Source organism: Lepisosteus platostomus, chromosome 15 (genome assembly GCF_059453375.1).
Source record: "Lepisosteus platostomus isolate fLepPlt1 chromosome 15, fLepPlt1.hap1, whole genome shotgun sequence".
Classification (NCBI taxonomy): domain Eukaryota; kingdom Metazoa; phylum Chordata; class Actinopteri; order Semionotiformes; family Lepisosteidae; genus Lepisosteus; species Lepisosteus platostomus.
The window spans coordinates 19168625-19187846 of record NC_142625.1 but is presented as its reverse complement, the minus strand read 5'-3'; the positions used below and the strand labels follow the sequence as shown (position 1 = coordinate 19187846).

Here is a 19222-nt window from a genome sequence, read left to right as displayed (position 1 = left end):
TGCTTTTAATTCGAAAGCCCTTCACATACGCACAGTAGGAGGGGAACCCCATTTCAACCTCTAGTGCAACCAAACACCTGCGTGTCACGCAGCAGCTGCAATAGATATTGGAGTATTGAATCAAAAGGGGGGTAGGAAGGGTGGCTACGTCGTGCAAGTCAACAGTGAAGTTTAGCCTGGGCGCTGAGTTTAAAATCTACTCTTCTCAGTACTGGCAAAACAACTCTCATGTCCAAGTACTCGTTCCTGGTTTAACGTCTCAGCTGAAGGAAAGCAGCTTCTACAGCAGTCACTTGTCACCATTCCAGGGCATTGATTTGGATTTTCTGGCTCACGGGGAACAGTTCCACCTACCGGTCTACCAACACCACAGCAGCAGCCTGTTTTTTCTTTGCAATCCCTCATTTCACATTCCATTGGGATCCCGGCCTTCAAATGTTGTTAAGCAAGCACATAAAAGTTTTATCCTTGCATGTTTTATTTTTAAAGAGCATTATATGCAATTAGTTTGATTTAAGTTTTAATTGGACATGAGTGAAGTTCAAATACACTATATTCTGTCCAGATGGTACCATGGGTTTATGATGAGCGACCAAGATGTTTTCATTTTTCAAATCATCACTTTGTCTTGATACAGTGATGCTTTGTGGTCTGCAAATGATTCTGCTGTGTTCATATTCATAGTGTTCAGGTATAAATAATGAAACACTTTAGAAATATTTAAAGATCAATAATAAAGGGACATCCAGCATGCCTGTTTGCAGCAGAGATCATATTCAGTGTTTGTTTTTAGGTTTTAAGCTTTCAGTAGTCTTTTTTGTGCCTTAACAATACTCTTTGTTTTTTCCTTGTGTTAGCTTTCCACCAGGGGGCGTGCCTTGTTTCTCTTTTCACAAATGTTTACATTTTCCACAGGGGATTTTTGATGCCTTTCATTCTTTATCCTTTTAATGGTCGGCAGAGATCTGGTTAGTAATTATTGCAGTGAATACACGAATGTATTTGTATGTTTTGTGACAATTATCAATGTAAGCATGGCTATATAGAGAATTCATTTGATCTTGAAGTGTAAATACAGTTAGGTTTAATGGGGCACATTTGAATCTTTCAAACCACACAATCTCACCTTCGCACAATCACTGTGTTTAAGGTGTCATAAATGTGTGTGCATAGAGATTACAGTTCTGATTTGATTGGTCAGAATTGTTGCATTTGTTTTCTTTTTAATTTGCAAATTCTGTGCTTTACCTAATTTAGCTCTTAATGATTATGATGCAAAAATAACCGTGAAGATCATTACAAACGTCTGTGAGGACAATCCTGAAAACCATCAGGGTCTGACTGGATGAAGTGAAGAATCAAAAACAAAGGTGAAAAAGATTAGCACATCTTAAGGTGTACTTTTTTTTAACAAAACAATTGAGGCAATAGATAAGACAGACATTATACAGCAGCCTTGCAGTTTACTTACCAAATTGGTATTCACTTGAATGACCACTTGGTACCTCAGACCCAGTTTGTATTACTGATTCTGTCATTGCATTTATAGGTCTAGATGTTTTCAATCTAAATAGTTAGCATTTGGAACTAAAGGCCCTAGTGCCCTAGATTGCTGTGTATCTCTGAATGCTGAGTGAAGTATGACCGATGGTACAGTAACTCCTTAGGATACAGATGTTGGATTTTCATATGGATACAAAGGAATGAGTGGTGTTGTAGTTTAATGTAATAGAGTTAGTGCATCCGATATTTTTCTTGCCTAACTGACTTTTTAAAAAAAGAATACATTTTATGGATCGTTGGCTTTTTTACTTTGTGATTCCATGTGCTTTTTAGATGCAGCACTCATTTAAACTCAATAGATTTCAGTGCGTTTTAGATTGGACAAATCAAGGAATTTATCTTTACAGTATAGCCAATTCAGTTATTATAACTGATAAGTAATGGAAGCAAGTAATCTAACCTGAGAGCATTTTGTTGTCATTAGAGGCAAGGAGTATGCTAACTGCTTGCTAAATTGGCAAATGTCTCCATTTTCTTGTTCTATAAAGTCCAAATAAACATTTATACTTTTTTATTATTTCTGAATGACAATAATCACTTATTGGACGATGCTATCCCATCCAAAACAGTGTCCTCTTATCTTGGTTAGTTTAAAAGATATGGAAGTATTATTTAGGGGAATATTTTAAAGGTTTTAAATGGAGAGTTATAAAAATGAAAGCATGTTTGGGTGGGTTAAGAAACACAGGATCAAAGCAATGATGCTCAGGTAAATTTGTGAGGGAGACGGTGAGAGGGAATCAGGTTCCTGACAGCGATGTGACAATGAGGAGGTAAACGCTGGCAAGTGTGAAACTCCAGAGGCTCTCACAGAAAATAAAAATGTTTCAAGGTGAGAAGCATCTAGTTTATTGAGCCTATTGTTAAACTACTTCCCTGTGACTCTTCTCAGTTGGTGAGAAATGGGTACTTTACATAAACACAGCTTCAAGGCCTAATTCTTTGGCATTTTCTTTCATGTGGAGAAAACAGAAATATGTTCCCTGCTGAAAGATTTGACAAGATTTTTCAAATCCTCTACCATATTACTTCCATGGTTACTTCAGATGACAAACTGCTTTTTTTCTGATAGATCATTTGTTCCCCTTAGAAACTGTATGGAGAAATTAGACTCACCTTTATGGTAAAGCTGAACAAAAGTTTAAATCCTCAATACAGCAAAACACTGTGCAGAGCTGAGGATTAAAAAATAAATAAACCATGAACTTCAGCTTCGCTGCCCTTTTTTCTTAAAAAAAAAACAAAGCAAAATCACGAAATGGATTACTTTTAGATCATTATAAACAATGCAGTTGTTATTTGTAAGATTGTTATGCTGCCAAAATAAGGGCACCTATGCTGCCACTAAACTGAAACAAATTAAAAATGATCAGTTGCTCTTATTGGCTTCTGCCCTTGTCAGTGTGAAGTATGAGATTGATGGATGCTTCCAGTGCCTGTTGATATTCGTATTTTTCAAAGAATCAGACAGACCTGAAGCCTCCAGACACTGTCTGCTGCTGCCCCCCCTGTTTTCTCCAGTGTATTCTCCACTGCTCCAGGGCACATGGGACATTGGTTAAGAACAAATGCTGTAGGCACACTTCCTCACTGCCCCTGGCACGTACCCATTAATATTTCAGCTGCAGGAATCCATCCATCTCTGTGTTCTTTACCAAAAAGCTGCTCATATCTGGTCACGAAGGAAGAACTAATAGGTTTATCCCACGCTGAAAAGAGAAGAAAACACACCACGTTTCGGCTTTGGAGCCTTCTTCGGGTGTAAGAAAGATAGGGCAGTCAGCAAAGATATGGCATCTGGTCACGGCAACCTGGAGCCTGTCTCAGGAGCACACGGGGCACAAGGGGGCTCACCAGTGCATTGCAGGTCACCCCCAATTAGGCCATTAATTAGCAGCACCAATTCTTGCAGCCAGTATAAAACAAGGATCTGGCCAAAAAAAAGGTGGATATGAGGAGCTACAAATTTACCTGTTTACAATAAAATGGACATAACTGGAGTCACATTTTATGTCCTGGGGCAGGGATTCATATTAGTCCTGAACATGAGTCATTCAGGTTTGTTTTAGTTAGTACGAGGTTTACATGTTCAGAACAGAGCAAGGACTAAGTGTGTACGGGTATTTTGTTTTCTAGAGGCACTTCAGTGAGAAAAGGAAAGCGGAGCTCTAGTTCCAGGAACAGCAGGGGACCGTCTTCATTCCGTATGGGTAATCTGCATCATGGCCTACACAGTTGTCGTCACATAATATCTGGGGTATCTCGAGGGGCCACGGGTGATGAACACCAGCAGCTGGGAAACGGAGGCCGCGGGTTTGCATCCGCTAGGTGTCAGTATTGTAATTAACGGTCGTTGCTGTTGTCATGCACATGAGTTTGAGACTCGGTAAACAGTAATAAAGAGGACGGTCAATTTTCTAACTACTAAAACGACCATTGATACAACACAGCTCGACTGTAAAATAAGTAAATAGAAACGGTGGATAACGCCGATACTACCGGTTTTCAGGTGCTGTTGTATGTGGTAAATGTACAGTTCTGATTCAAAATTTAAAGGCGGCTTTCTGGGGCGGTTTTTTGTTGTTTGCTCTGTAAAACCGTATCTGTCATTTTTCTTCTGGCGTTTCGCGGATATGAGCCGGGTCAGCGTGGGTTTTAAATGCAGAGTATTTGCTGAGCAAATACTGTACTCCCAAGCCTAGGCGACGGGCGCGAAAAGCGGCGTGTGCTCAGCAGCTGCCTCTTGTTTAAACTGAAAGTCGAAACCAAGCCAATGGTTTTTTTTTTCCCCACAGGCCCGCTGCTCGTAGCACAAATAACCCTTTTGTCAGCGTGTGTACCTTGTAATTTACAACAAATCATTCTTTAAACACTCTGAACTTTAAACATTCTTTGAAACATGAAAGCAATGCCTTGACATTAAATCAAATACACACCGCCAAGGGTGTGTGAACACGTAAATAAATTGTAGATATTTAAAAAATAATAAGTGCATAACTGGGGGGTGATGACTTGGACTTTAATCTGAATTGCTTTTAATCTGGGTGCTGGTAAATGAAAGTGTTTCAAGAGCACCATGCCCGCTGGCGCTGCACTGCACTGCTCTGCTCAGACTTTCTTTGTGTTCAAGACAAAAGCAGGTGCAAGCCGAAAGCGTGGGGGGTGGGGCATGATCCGGGCTGGAGTGACGTCACAAGCCATCCACAGCGGAGGTACGCGGTGTGAAGGGGCGGGAGAGACCAAATACTCTGCCCTGTGATTGGATCAGAAGGTCCGTGGGCGGGGTCACCACAGGCCCATATAAAAGCCTTTCCGGGAGGTTTGTCAAGTGGTAAATGAAGGAAGCCACCTGCGAAGTGTAAACTTACATTAAGGCGGCAGCGTCTTACCCTCTCATAGAAAGATAAAAATATACACGGAATAAAAACCTATACAGGGGAGACACAGACCGGACACGGAGTCTAAAAATATTCTACTCTACCTCTGGATTCTTCCTCTTATTTTTTAATGTTTTAAAGTGCAACCCCCGTTGCTTATATGTGTTGCATTTCTTGTGCTACTAGGAATCATCGTCCTAAGTGTTGTTAATATCTTCATATTTATTTAATGCTTTTGCACCAGTTCGTGAACGGGTCTCTGGAAGCTATGCATCCAACAATTCAAAAGGACACTACTTTTACAAAGATCTTCGTGGGCGGCTTACCGTATCACACCAACGACGCGTCTCTGAGAAAATACTTCGAGGTGTTTGGGGACATTGAAGAAGCTGTGGTCATAACGGACAGGCAGACGGGGAAATCGCGGGGTTACGGCTTTGTAAGTATTGCAAAACGCGTTTTTATTTCGCTTTCATTTAGGCGCTTTAGCTAGGCTGTTGACCGCTGGGCAATATCAGTACTAATAATGTTTTTACTGCGTAATGCTCATCCATCGGTTGATTGCGTTCTGGTTTATGTTGCAAGATGGGCTTGTATCCGTTTGTGACTTCTGCCATTCGAATGGTGGAGGGTGGCAATAACTTCAATTTTGCTTGCTCATGATTTGTCAACACGCTTTTGGCGTGGGGGCACATTGCTCTCGGCTACATACTGTGTGTACAAGGACGTGACGGTGTATGAGGGATCCCACTGAAAATACGCTTGGCGTTTGTTTAGAAGCCATGGGACAGGAAACTATTGTGTAAAAAGACGTGTCAAAGACGATGCCCGTGATGAAGTGTTTGTTCTCCGTGAAATCGAGTACTGAAACGCGCATCCCGTTCCTGAATAGCTAAACACCGCGTTATCCAGACGCGAAACCGAAGTGCCTGGGGTTACAACGGGCAGAAGGGTTCCGCAAAAAAACAACAACAACAAAAGCGCCCGGAGAAAGTGTTTTATTATTTGTGAGTGGGGAGGGAAATGAAATGCAGTTCGCGGTCTGAACTGGAGCGGAACAAAGTTCGCTGTGCGGTCCCACAGCCCGGGCGAGGAGCGGCGACAAGGGCGAGCTGTTCGCCAGCAAGCGCCTGCCCGCTGTCCAGAGCTGGTTTTCGCTGGCCGTGGCACCAAAAGTTGGGGAGAATGCGGAGGAACACGGCATGGTAAATAAGGTTTCGGCTGGGATTTCCAAAAGTTGATTTACAAAAAAAAAACATCCCCCGCTTTTCAAGGTGAACTCGCCGATCGCTTCCTTCCGGAACGCCAAGTTATTGTTCTAACGGCACAGGTCTTGAGCTCGCATTCCGGGCGGCGTGTTTGTGTGCCCACGTCGCGTTGCTATGTGTGCGTGGAGCTCTTTGTTGGCGACAAGTTCAAGAAATGTGCGCATAACATCCTCGTCCTTGCAGTGCAGTCTCACCGAAGGTTTCTTGGTTTTTCGCGAGATTCGTCTTGAAGGAATGCAAGTCGGTTTTATTTTAGGGCTCACTTCCAGCACTCATTGTTCCCCATGGCGTTGTGATGAATTTCCCCCTGTTGATTTTAATAGCCACCCACTTCACGGCAAATGTGATTGGGTTGCGTTAATATTACGTAAAGGCTAGTTTTTTAAACGTTTCAATATATTGCATCTCTTATTTAAAAAAGCGAGGGGTGCAAACGACGTCAAAAGCTATTACTAAAGCTAGAGATGAATTGTGATTTTTATCTGGGCAAGGAGTTTTAAGCGGTTACGTCACGTGTTGCCAGTCCATTTGGCAAATGTGTGCGTATTGACAGAACGAGATTTAAACTTCACCTGCTCTTGCGTTTGAAGGACATCATATTTCAGCGCGTTGTGTAAATGAGCCTAACGCTCTAATTCGATGTCATCATCCCTATGACAAGGCAAGGGCAAGTTTGAGCTGTCCTCACTTGTTTTATCGTTCTTGTTTTCAGAAGAGCAGGAAAACTTTTTCCCTAAACGAGACTTCGTGTGTGCAAAAGCTCTGTTCTCCGTATTCCCCCCCAGTGCAAGACGTGTAGATCACTTCGCAGACTTCACCTCTACGTTTTTTTGCGCTTGGCATGAAACTTGTTGACTTGACTTCCCTTTTCTGTGCCGTACTGAGTGTACCAGAAAGTGCGCTTATATTCTGGCTGTGTGTAAACCTGTCCTTATCTTTTCAAGTTTGTAAGCGTGAGTCACTTCCACTGTTCAAATGGCTGGTACAACTTCGAAAGCCTGAACAACCAGTATGACTGCATCTCTCTGGGATTTCTTTTACACTACTTTTCCACACTTTGACCTTGAGGAGTTTTTATCTGAACAGAGCTTCAATTATAACGAGTTCAGGCCTTGGTAGGGATTTTTTTTAAATGGGCTGTACAAGTCACAATGTGCCCTACATGTCCACACACCTCAGTAGTTGGAGGATGGCTTATTTATGGACTCTCCAATTCCAGTTTTTCACAGTTTGTGCCATGGTTTTGAACCTTATTCATTGGTTTACCTGATGAGTCGGTGGCGAATTAACCTGGGGACCCAGAGCAAGTTACTGGTGAACTTTTTGAGTGCTTATGGTTACAGCCAAAGAGTGAACCGCAAGACCCTCTGATCAGGAATCCAGACCTCCAACAACTACACACTGCTGCTTGTAACCCCTCATTTATAGGTTATTGTTTTTTTTACAGACCAGACTCATATGAAGCTCTTGTGAGTTCAAATGAGATCCACATCCTTTGATACAACCCCTCCCACCCAAAGAATGAACTCCCCCCCCCTCAGATGGCCACCTACAAATGTGATGCCTTGAAACCATCATACTAGTTGTGCAGACAGGAAGTTTGGAAGGGGGTGCTACATGTTAATATTGCACGTTCGCAACTTCCTCCCTCATGAAGTGGCACCTTTTAGTTTCTTGTACCCTTTGTCAGGTGTAGTTCTGACATTCAGGCAGGATTTTGACCCGTTTGCAGCTGTGTATGTTTGTCAGAGAATTTCCTGCAGCTCCTAACAGAGGAGCTGTTTTTGTTTAATAAACAAAAACAAGAACCCGGGAATCCCTTCATTAACGGTTTAAGCCTTAATCACGAATGACTGGTTTTACCGGTTATTTGTGAGTTTGTAGTTTAGTGACACACTGTCATTGTATCCCATGAGTTGCAGATATGTGGGTCCTGTAGCTCTTATAGTATTCCTACTCGACCGGAGAATAAATTACGTGAAGAAACTTGCTTGCCGAGACGCAGAGCTACTTCTGCCCCAGCAACAAACACAAGTTCTGTGCAGTTGAAACAGGTCTCTTCATTGGTCTTGTTCACTGGTTACACACCGTTGAGATGGAAAACGCCCAACTAACGTTTTATTTTGAAAGCACCTGTATTATTTTTTTTTAAAGCCCCTTCAGGGTCCTTTGGGCTTGGTATCGATGCTTGTGGCCCTCATGCAGAGCATGATATTAAACGGGGCTTGTGAGCTGTGTGGGAGTGTGTATTCTGAGAAGTGTGCGCTTTTGTCGTCCATGCTAGGTGACAATGACGGAGCGGGGAGCCGCCGAGCGAGCCTGCAAAGACCCCAACCCCATCATCGATGGCCGAAAGGCTAATGTCAACCTGGCCTACCTGGGGGCCAAGCCTCGCAGCCTGCAGGCAGGTGAGTAGGCCAGAGGAATGGCCAGGACTTGCACTCGGCGTTCAGTGTGTGAGGTAGGATCTCTGGAAGCACTCGTGCAGTGGATCTGTGGCTGGAAGGTTGCGGGTTTGTATCCCGCGGCCTGGCAGAGGAATCCTACTCCGCTGGGCCCCTGAGCTGCTCCAGGGGTGCTGTATAAATGGCTGATCCTGCGCTCCGACTCCAAGCTTCTCTCGCTGTGCGTCTCGTGGAGAGCAAGTTGGTGTATGTGAAAAGACAAATTCCTAATATAAAATTTCTTGTATGGCCAGTAAAGTGATCTTATTTAAAGTAAGGCAAGTGGGGAAAAAAGCATTAGAGATCCTTCTTGGGTTAATAATGATCATCCTTTACCTGCTGGGTAAGCCCAATGGTTAACCTTTTTGCCCTGTGGCAGGGGTGTCTTCATTAGTCACAAGGTTTTCAGTCCAACGCTTGCCTGGGTGACTTAATTGGATCAATCATTCTCATTCTCTCAATGCTTTGTGTTAAACCTCTGCTAATTTAAGGCAGCCTATAAAACCCGCAGGAGCAGGGCTCTCCGTGACCAGTACTGGACATCTCATTAGGATTAGTACAAAAAGTAACTTCTTTATAAATGGATTGCTGCAACTGAGCAAATGAGGCAGTTAAATCTAGTCACGTTTAGGTTACATGTTTAACTTTCCAGCTGCTTTGTGCAGCACCGTGAAAAGTCAGCAAACACCTGAGGTATATTTAATTCATTTGTCACATTACATGACTTTCCCTAGTGTTCAGTCATAGCCTTCATTTACATAATGGTGAGAAAATTGCAGCGAGTTGTAGAGAGTCGCAGTGTGTGCCCGTTACCATCAGTTGTATAGTGTGACACCCCCAGCGACTCGGTCATAGCGCTCTTAACAGCCCCTATGACTCTCTGCGACTTGGTACAAGAAGCAAACTGGTTTGCTTTTCTCATGGCGAGTTGCAAGTCGTAGGGGCGGGCTCTCCTGTCTGTGACAGTCAGGATGAGCCAATGAGCGCTCAACCGGGAGTACCATGACAAAACAAATGTGATGTACTCCAACTTTTTCAGCCTATCCTCTTTTTTTTTTTCTTCTTAGTCACAAAGGAAAGCACAGACTACAGCGAAGGCGACAACTACCTGCTTGTCCTCCATGTTTACTTTATTACGGGGTGCTCCGTGTTGATTGGTCGCCAAAATGAGGCGACCTCACGGTACTTTCGCGGTGCAATACGAGATTTGGAACCGTGATGAAAAGTCGTGAGGGAATCGTGTAGTCACCCCCTGCGGTTCCTAGTCGTATAATTTGACACCTCTTAGGACAGAAATGGCAGCGAGCTTCAGCAACTGCAGTCGTTAAATTTGACCTGCTCTGTCGGGTCCTGTAGTGACACCAGCTCGGAGTTTTTGCAACTGGCTTCAGTTCTGCAGCTCTGCTTTGTAGGGGGTTAGAGATCCGCAGGAGTTATAGGCAGGTCATGATGAAACACCTTAGAGTTAAATTGGGTCACTTACTCAGATAAGAGCTTACATGATGAAAACAAGTAGACCTTGAAGCCTCTACAAACCTAGAACTCCTTTTCTATCAAGTGTGAGCTGCAAGAATCTAGTTTGGAAAAATATTGACTCATTTTATTGTTTTTTTTCTTTACTTATTGTTATTCAAGTGATTTCTTGGATTACTAATTTATCAAATATTGGCTTATGTTTCACCATAGTTACACAGAACAATGGGCAAGCCAGCCATGCTGGTCCTGAATATGCCTAAATAAATACTGTGCAAGTGAGGTCCATGACTGTTCTGGGGAATCCCCACCACTTTTATTACTGTTTCTTGTCTCGTTGTTCATCAGTTAACAGTTGATAAAACCCTTAGAAAAGCTTCTATGTTTAGGAGTTTTAGTCAGATAAAAGCATATCTGCCCGCATTTCTCAGTTTAGTCATGAGCATAAGTTATATAACGTCCCGGAGGTCTGTAGTTTAAAAGCATTGTGTGTGTATGAATCTGGCGGGGCATTAGTGAAGTTTCTGGCTGTCCTTGTTCCAGATTATTTCATAGTTTCCTGGGACACTCGGGTTACAGGCACTATGATCAAAGCAGTGATTTGTGAGCTGGTTCCATGGATGGACTGTAAACCACAGGAGCATAGAGAACTGGAACTTGAGTTGACTGTGAGCTTTTGGACCAAGACCAGCGTGCCCTGTGGAGACCTGTTTGGCTTTGCTCACCGCTGGGCTCTCCTGACCCGTGTTTTTTTGCCCTGTTGTGTCTTAGGTTTTACCATTGGTGTTCAGCAGATCCACCCATCTCTAATCCAGCGACAGTATGGGTAAGTGAGGGGAAGAGGGAAATGGGTCTCCATGCATGCCTGTTTGTCATTTTCAGATGCTAACCCCGCTTAGAGCTTAGTCAGACCTGCTGTACATGGTTCCTTGCCTTGTGTAGATGATAGTTTTTGCATTTAATTTAAAGGCTTAATTCAGTTTCTCTGCTATACTTTATACTACAATTGCATTAGATCCCTCAAAATAGGCATCACAGTTTAGTGCATGTACACCCCATTGGTTAAAATGTGAAAGTGGTGAGAGGCTGAAAACTGTAGAAAAGGAGAGTTAATTGAGAACTCATCCTAGGATAGGCTCAATCTGGGGAAAGTCGTGTTAGATCTACGCTGATGCCAGGGTCTGTCTTTAGTTCAATGAATATTGTCCACTTCTAATCACTCAGTATTATTTGTCTAGCCTTTTTTTACAAGCCTGTTTACTTGCCTGTTTTACCCACGTTTAACTAATTCTTGCTAGTAAAAGTACATGGCTAATATTGGATAACATCCTTCCAGCTTGGTGGTCTGTTAATCTTCAAAATCTGAGAGCCCTCAATTGGGCTGCCTGAAGAAAATGGCTTGTTTTGTAAACAGGCAAGAGAGGCAAAGAGTTTATCCTGTCATGGTCTAGAGATTACAATAAACGCGTTCAGTGGTAGGGGTTAGTGCAAAGGTTTGTAAAGCTTCTAGAGCTGTAGGCTAAGGTCTTAGAAAGTCTATAGGATGGGAAATGTCTGGATTCGCTCCGTACTTTCCAAGATTGTGAGCCAGGGCTGACGTAGGTGACAAACATTCATTCCATCTGCATGTCTGTCACCTCTCTCCGCATCCGCCCAGCTTCTAATGGAGAAATTAGGAGAATTCAGATTCTTGTTCAGAATCAGTGCTCCTTTGTATAAAAGAGACTAAAACTGTCAGTTTAATTTTGGTAGAAGCAGAAATGACTCCAGACCTGGTCAGAGAATCAAATGGATAACACCATTCTATTAGGACTTTGAAAATGTGTAAATATAGCATATAAAGGTGTAAGATTCAGATCTTCTCTGAGATTAGGATAGCAGAAGACCATGTTTTAGGTCATCAGCATTTTAAATTTTAAACATATGTCTTAATTATTGATCCAAATGGCTTTCAAGGAGCAGGGCAAACTGTGGCCTGAAGCATTTATAAATTAGTAATTAGTTCATATTTTGTGATAGAGCTTCGCAAAAGCTAATGTTTGGACTTCAATGATAACTCAGACCTCAGAAGTCTTTTGCTGCTAGCTTCTGTTGTGGAGTATGATATACAGGGCCTCGTTGCCTCACCAAGTTCAAGGTCAGGCTCACTGAAGTGGAGTGAATTTGAAGGAGTATGTTCTACTCCATCCTTCAACAAGTGATTCTGATTGGAGAGGCATACAATTTGTTGTGCTTTATAGCATGGAGTTTAACTCAACTGTGAAATGTTCCCACGGTTGTATTTAATGTTTTGGGGTAAAACGCCTCAAAGGAGTTCTGTACCATTAGCTGTTAATTTTTTTTAACCTTGCATCAAGAACAGATCTCTAACTACTCGATGGAAAACCAAATGCCAATTCTCTTTTTTTTTTTTGTTTTAGAGGCGGCAGGTAAAAAACTGTAGTTTCTAATCCCACTGGGTGTTCAGAAACTCTTTAGAATACAAAGCGCCAGAAGGAGTAATGTCTTGGTTAAATATGTAATACGGTATCTATTCCTTTAAAAGTTTAGTATTCTGAAGCTTTGAAACCTCTGTGAAAATGTGAAGCTAATCAATTGCAAAAGCATATGTTAGGGAAAACAAAGTGAAAACAATAGGCAATAAGTGCCCTCTTCAAAAACAGGCAAGGATCTGTCTTCAGAAAATAAAATACAAACCATTGGGAATAGAAATAGAAACACTGCTTCTGAGGCAAAAAGAAAAAACTGAAATTAGCACAGAGTGCTAATAGTTTACTTCCTTAAAAGAGAAAAAGGCTGATTCATACCTGTTTGTCCCCATGTAGTGATATAGACAGCACCTGTCCTGTTTGTGCTACCAGACAAGTGTCCTTATCTGTAATGTCAGCAGCAGATGGCCCCTCCAGCAGCACAGCTGCTCTGTGGCCCTTGGAGGTTAAAGGTACTGCTGGAGGTGAAGAAATTCCTGAGGGTGACCAGAACCTTGTTTTGAGTACTGTACTCCAGTACCATAGCCAGCAGTTGGGTACCGTCCTCTGCACACAGTCTTGGCCCGGCGGCGTGGGGCACAAGCACTGGGGTGAAGTGCAGGCAGGCGGCAGGCTGTGCTCGTGATCTGGCACTTGTCTGCTTGTGTGGGAAGCTACTCGCCCATCTTCTATCTGATGAGGCGGGGGGGAGGGGGCTGAGACAGACGTGAGTTTTTTCTTTTGCACAATAGGGAGGGGAAAAGGCAGTGAAAACTTGACACATTTCCTGTTCAGACAGAGGAGCCTGGGGATTAAGACAAAGAAAATGTACAAGAGGGGCTGAATGCTGAAGAGACTGGCCCCGCCCTTCCTCCACTGCTACTTTTAAAGTATCGAGATTTGGATGAACTTACCTTTGTTGAAATCATATAAATCAAAGTGTGAAAATACCTAATACCTACAATTTTTGAAAATTGCATCTTCCTTCCCGTTTTATTCAGCACAGTATTCGAGTCGTGTATAGTTGAGGTTTTGTTTGGCCGGCTGGCAGAAACGGCAGTCGGTTTCTTCGTAGTCTCCACTTGGTGTTCCTTAATATGGCTGTGGAACTGAATAAACGCGTTGAAATATCCCTTCAACACTTAAGGGATATTACCCAAATGACCACTGATCTTCAGTCATGCTGAAGGAAGCTGACTGGTAACAGGCATTGCATTATCCTGCCAGGAGATTTCTAAGACCCGTGATAAAGCGTTTGCCACCAGATGTGGCTTCATAGTGCTGGATTGTCTGTTGTGCAAGGATTTAAACCACAAAGCTAGGTTTTTCCCCATTTAGCTTTGAGATTGTCAAGTTATTTGCTTTTTCGGAAGCACATGCACCTCAACACCAGTGTTGTGAGGATCGAACTTATCCCTCACTTGGGACATATCTTCTAGGGAGAAGGGCCTTCTATGCCCCACGGGACAAGAGGGAGAAATTGAACAAGTTTTCTTCATTTTAAACTGGGGAAAGCGCTTGGTTTTTTTTTTTTCCTCTCCAGTAGAACAGCAAATGTTCACAGTATGTCACAAGCTCTTAAATGCACTGCTTCTTTCCCTCTGTGTATTGCATTCCTATTTCAAATGAGGAGTAATGGGGTGCTGAACACTTCTCTCAGCTCTCCAGGAGCTCCAGTGTGCCCAGATGCTCCCAGCTATGCGTGGGGGACTGTCCCTTCATTGATGATGGCTATAAACACAGACGGGCTGAGGGGGAGAAAAGGAAAAGCAGACTGAAATGTTAATCTAGGTTGAGGTTGCCCTCTTTCACCCTTTTAGCCAAGTACAAAAATCTAAAATAAACATACACTATGTAATTAGTATTATATTTGGGTTAACCATTAAATATCCCTCGTCACTTAATGATCTTAACCATCATTTTGTTTCTCCTTGTGCAATCCTAATTTTCAAAGGTATACTAGTCTTACACCGGAGTGCCAAATCCTAAATCGCAGAATGTTCTGTCCGTTGGTTTGGAACTGAATGAAGCATTGTTTGTTAATCCAGTCTTGTGCGCAAAGCACTACAAACCAACATTCATAATTGATAGTTTGGGTATTGTGTATGTTCATGGTACTTTATCAGTGGGTGTTGCGATGAGAAAACATTTTCTTAAATGCAAACTGAGCGACCAAGTCATGTGCAGGGAGGGGACTTGCATTTCAGGATCTGTATAAATATTTCCTGTTGGTTGTCCAGACTTCACTAAGATTTCAGAAGCTCTTAAAGCTGTCGGTTTACAGCTCGTCCTTGCTTCTCTCCCTTGAAACTCTGCATGGGGTGAAAGCGTTGATATACAGTATGTGGAATATACAAAATGGAATGTGATGCAATAACTGCACACTGCAAGATGGTGCAACAAATAAACATGTTCAAAAAGTGGTTTGAAAGATATTGCTCCAGATTTATGAATTGGATCTGATGTGCTTTACGTTGTTATGAAAAGGCCATGACCTTATCCCCATTCCTATACCAGTAAATTCTCAACACGGCTGCATGTCATTGTTTTGCTTGTTCTGTCTCTTCTTTTTTTTTAAGTGATGAGCAATGTTGAACTGTCTCTAACTCCTTCTTTCTGGTGCTCTGGTGGCAGTTTGAAGCAGTCTGCTTGGAAGGAGCATGGCTCAGGTAGCCTCTGAGGTTTGGACCCGGTCTTTCCCTGACTGGAGGCTCTTTCCCTTAGGAGCGCCATCGCTGTCAACCCCTGCGGCTCTGGCTGTGGGTCTGAAACGTGTGTGCTCTGCAGTGCTGTGGTGTGCAATCGAGTGCTTTACCCTGTGTGTATTGAGCTGGCTGTGATTTATTTTATGACGCCCGAGAGTGACCGTCTGTTTTCTAGCATGGCTTTGGTTTGCAGTGACGGTGGCGATTTATAGTTTGAAGTGTGATCACTTGGACTTCTGTGCATCATGGGAGATTGGGGCAGGGCTGCAGAGGATGGATGTACCTATACCTCCCCCCACCCCCGATCAAAGGGGTTTCTGGGTGTGTGGGGCGGATGTACTTCCACCAGTTCATCTTGTCTGAGTGAGGAAACCACATGTTATCACCTGACTGATTGCACTCCTTGCTGGTTAAAGTGTGAAATTAAGCTCACTTCATATAGCAGTGTGCCTGGATCTGATTTTTACAGTCCTACTGTAGCAAATGGATTCCCACTAACCAACCATTTGTAGCCATGTGTAACAAATTGATAAAATGCTCATTCTCCCCCCATTCCCCCCCCCCCACCTTAGGAGAAGGGCACAAAAGTTATATTTTAGTATCACTATTTTGTTGGAGTTGGGATTGCGAATTTGAAGCGTTCAAAATACGAAATTAGGATCAACTTTGGATATGTATTTGATTTCTTGTGCTGTTACAGTAGCTGTGCATTCTCTCTCTCAGCCAGCCAGTTGCCTCCTTTGTTACAGCACTGGGTTGCTCTACATGGCATGTTTGTTGTCTGGCTTTGGCTGGTTGTCAGTCCCCATAGTCTTCAGAGGAGCTGTGCAGGGAGACTTGCAGTGCTGGCTGTCAGGCTCCAAGGCCGAGTTAAAAATAGCTGGCCCCAACACAGATTCTGGATCCTGGGCAGTCCTGATCAAGATGAACAGCCTTACCATGGGCCTGAACAAAGGCAATGCTATCAGTCTTGTATCTGTCGGCTATACAAGCTTTATTTCCAATTTTAAAGCAAGCAGCCCTCTGGCCTAGTCCTCTACATCTCTTCTGAATTGCTCCCAGCACAAGTTAAAGACTGTGGTTTAATGTTTGGCCTGATCACTGAATTGCAAAGTGGAACAATCATTTTTTATCACCTGTTTCTGTGCTGTCAGTTAGTGCTGCTTCACACAGGTGGATTAAGTTGACTTGTTCCGTTTCCTTTGCACCTTTTTTAAACGGTAAGATGAATCCAGTTGTGGAAGTGTGTGGAAACCAGACCTAGACATGCTCGAGCTCTTGTTTTTCCACACATTGGTTTAGCCCTGGTTTTGTAATACCTCGATAAAAGTGGACCAAGATTTAATTCTAGTGTTTCAGAACTGCCACTGAAACTTTTTTTAATGAAAGTCATGAATGTATCGATGCATCGATGAGAAGCATCTTTCTAAAATACTGAGCCTTGAAAAAGCCAACCAATCGCTGTAAATGTTACAGAAGCAGAAACCTTAAATCATAATGTGCTCAGGTGGATGTAGACTTGCTCTTTATTGGGGAAAACCAAGGATAGTCCAACAGTTAAAAATACCCAGAACAATTTGCTCTCTTGAAAACACAACCAGGTCAGAAGTATTTGCTTAACTTCATATCACTGAAGGTAGTTGCTGTGAAATGCACTCTGTTTTTTTTTTAATACTGTTGAAATATCCTCTGTTTAGTGGCATGAAAAACAAGTACACCTCCATCTGAGCTTGAAGACATGGGTGGTCACTTACTGTGACGTGCTTGGAGAATTACCGAAACACAGTTTGATTATGAATAGCAGTCATTCTCCAATTCAACAGATGCATTCCCCCCCCCCTTTCCTTCATGTGACTAACGACCCTGTATCTTGTTTGCAGGCTGACCCAACAATATGTGTACCCCCAGGCCTTCGTTCAGCCGGGGCTGGTGATCCCTACCCAGGTGTCTTCTGTAGGTTCACCCTACCTGGACTACAGCTCCGCCTACACCCAGTATGCCTCGGCTGCCTTCGAGCAGTATCCCTACGCCGCCTCGCCCAGCTTCCTGGGGTACGGGTATCCCCCCACCCCAGCCTCGACCCCCGCCGCAGTCCAGCAGCCCCTCTCCACGGCAGCTGCCCCCTCTGCCGCCTTCATCCAGTACCCCCCCCAGCAGGTGCACCCCGACCGCATGCAGTGAGATGCTGTGGGGGGGGTTTAAGAACGGGGGGGCCGTGCACTGCTGGGCCTGGGGGGGGGGGAGGGGGGGACTGGTGACTCAGTCAATTGCACTATGACATGATGCAACACCACACACCAGGATGAAGTTCTGTGACTGAAGGACACGATCGCATCAAGGGCTTCCACAAACACATTTTGGACATTGATTGCCACTATCCTTGTCGTTTCTGTTTTTGCAAACAATGGAAACCTGACCCGTGTCTGTTGCCAAACGCGGTCCTGATCTGAGCGACGAGCGTCCCGAGTTGCTGATGATTTGGCAAAAGAGGAGAACCTGCAGCCTGCTTTCACCGCGCCGGGGGGAGGGAGGGGTGATGGTCCGGCTCAGGACCAGCTAGACTGGGCTGTACAGGCCGCTCCAGCGCGGGCGGGTGAAGAGACCCCCGTCCGCCGAGGAGGGAGCTCGCGTGCGCCCGCGGAGGGGTCGAGCGTTTCGGTGTCATCAAGGCGCCGCTGCGTGGCTCGCGCCCTCGGACAGAGACGTTCAGTCAGGCCGTGAATTTACAAGTTTACCGTCTCCTAAAAGGGACAGCAGACTGCTTTCATTCAGTCTGAGAGGTACGAGGTGAGACTTCAATCTTTTTGAAATTATAATTGTCCAAAAAAAAAGGCAGGAATACTTTTTTATGAGGCCTTAAGACTGCTATACTAATGCTCTTTTCCCACTGTGAATATCATAGGCCATTTTTTTAAAGAACGAAACCTTTAAAATAGATTTTTTTTTTCTGTCTTTAACGCTCATGTTCACTTGTTCTTATTAAATTATTCTAGATCCAGTTAGGGTAACTGATTTCAATATGCAATGGTAACAGGGGGGAGGGGGTAAGGGAGTCCTGGGTTAATATTTATAAGGTAGTTGACACTGTAAAACCTATGTATTTTATATATAACTGTTAATCTAAGGTCATGTCAAATTATGCTTTTAAAAATCATGCTCGTGTCCACTTTTTTTAAAAAGATTGCTGCATCTTTAAGATAAATCTACAGTATTTATGTTGAAATATTTAAAAATTTACAGGCTCGTTCTGGATTATTTGCTTCTATTGGTTCACAGGTTAACTTTTGAAACATGAACAATGAGCTTTTTGCAGACTGTTAAAGAACAGCGTATAGTTAACGGGACAAGTTTCAGAAGGAATGATATTCGTTTTTGTTCCATAACCGCAATTTGCCGACACGGAGGTTTTGGAGCATTTTCAGTACCATGTTATTTATGTACAATGAAGCCATACAAATAAAAATAAATTGTAAATATTGGAAAATACACAAAGTGGTTTGCTTGCTTTTGCTTCAAACATTTTGGGAGAGCCTGACACATTACAAGAAAAGTGATCTGTATGCAGTTGGAAGTCCTACAACAGTATGTGAAACCCCTGTTTAAAGTAATGTTCCAGGTTGATTCCCTATTTCTACAATGGGCATGTTCTATATTCAGTTGATGCAAAAGGGATTATAAAATGGCTAAAATCTGGGCCTGAGAAATACTGAATCAACACTAACATCAGAACATTTGTTTAAAATAGAGTCCCTGTACAGTGGGTATTATGAGTCACCATAGCTTGGTGTTGAGGGGAACATGCAAGGTGGTGTGTAAGTAACAGGAGAACTGTTTTTTGAGGACGTTTTGGTCCTACATACGGTACCAGTTCCCAAGTCTTTAATACTCTGGGCTTCTGGTTTATGACTGTTTTTTGGGGTTTAT

General features: G+C 43.3%; 1 protein-coding gene across 1 annotated transcript; it reads left to right on the top strand.

Moving 5' to 3' along the window:
* The first annotated feature begins 4882 nt into the window (after positions 1 to 4882).
* Positions 4883 to 18790, top strand: rbm38 (RNA binding motif protein 38). The gene is made up of 4 exons (XM_088607579.1): positions 4883 to 5379; positions 8493 to 8616; positions 10897 to 10951; positions 17179 to 18790. The coding sequence occupies exons 1-4, from the start codon at positions 5170 to 5172 to the stop codon at positions 17477 to 17479; spliced, it is 690 nt and encodes a 229-aa protein (XP_088463705.1). The 5' UTR covers positions 4883 to 5169; the 3' UTR covers positions 17480 to 18790.
* The last annotated feature ends 432 nt before the right edge of the window (positions 18791 to 19222 follow it).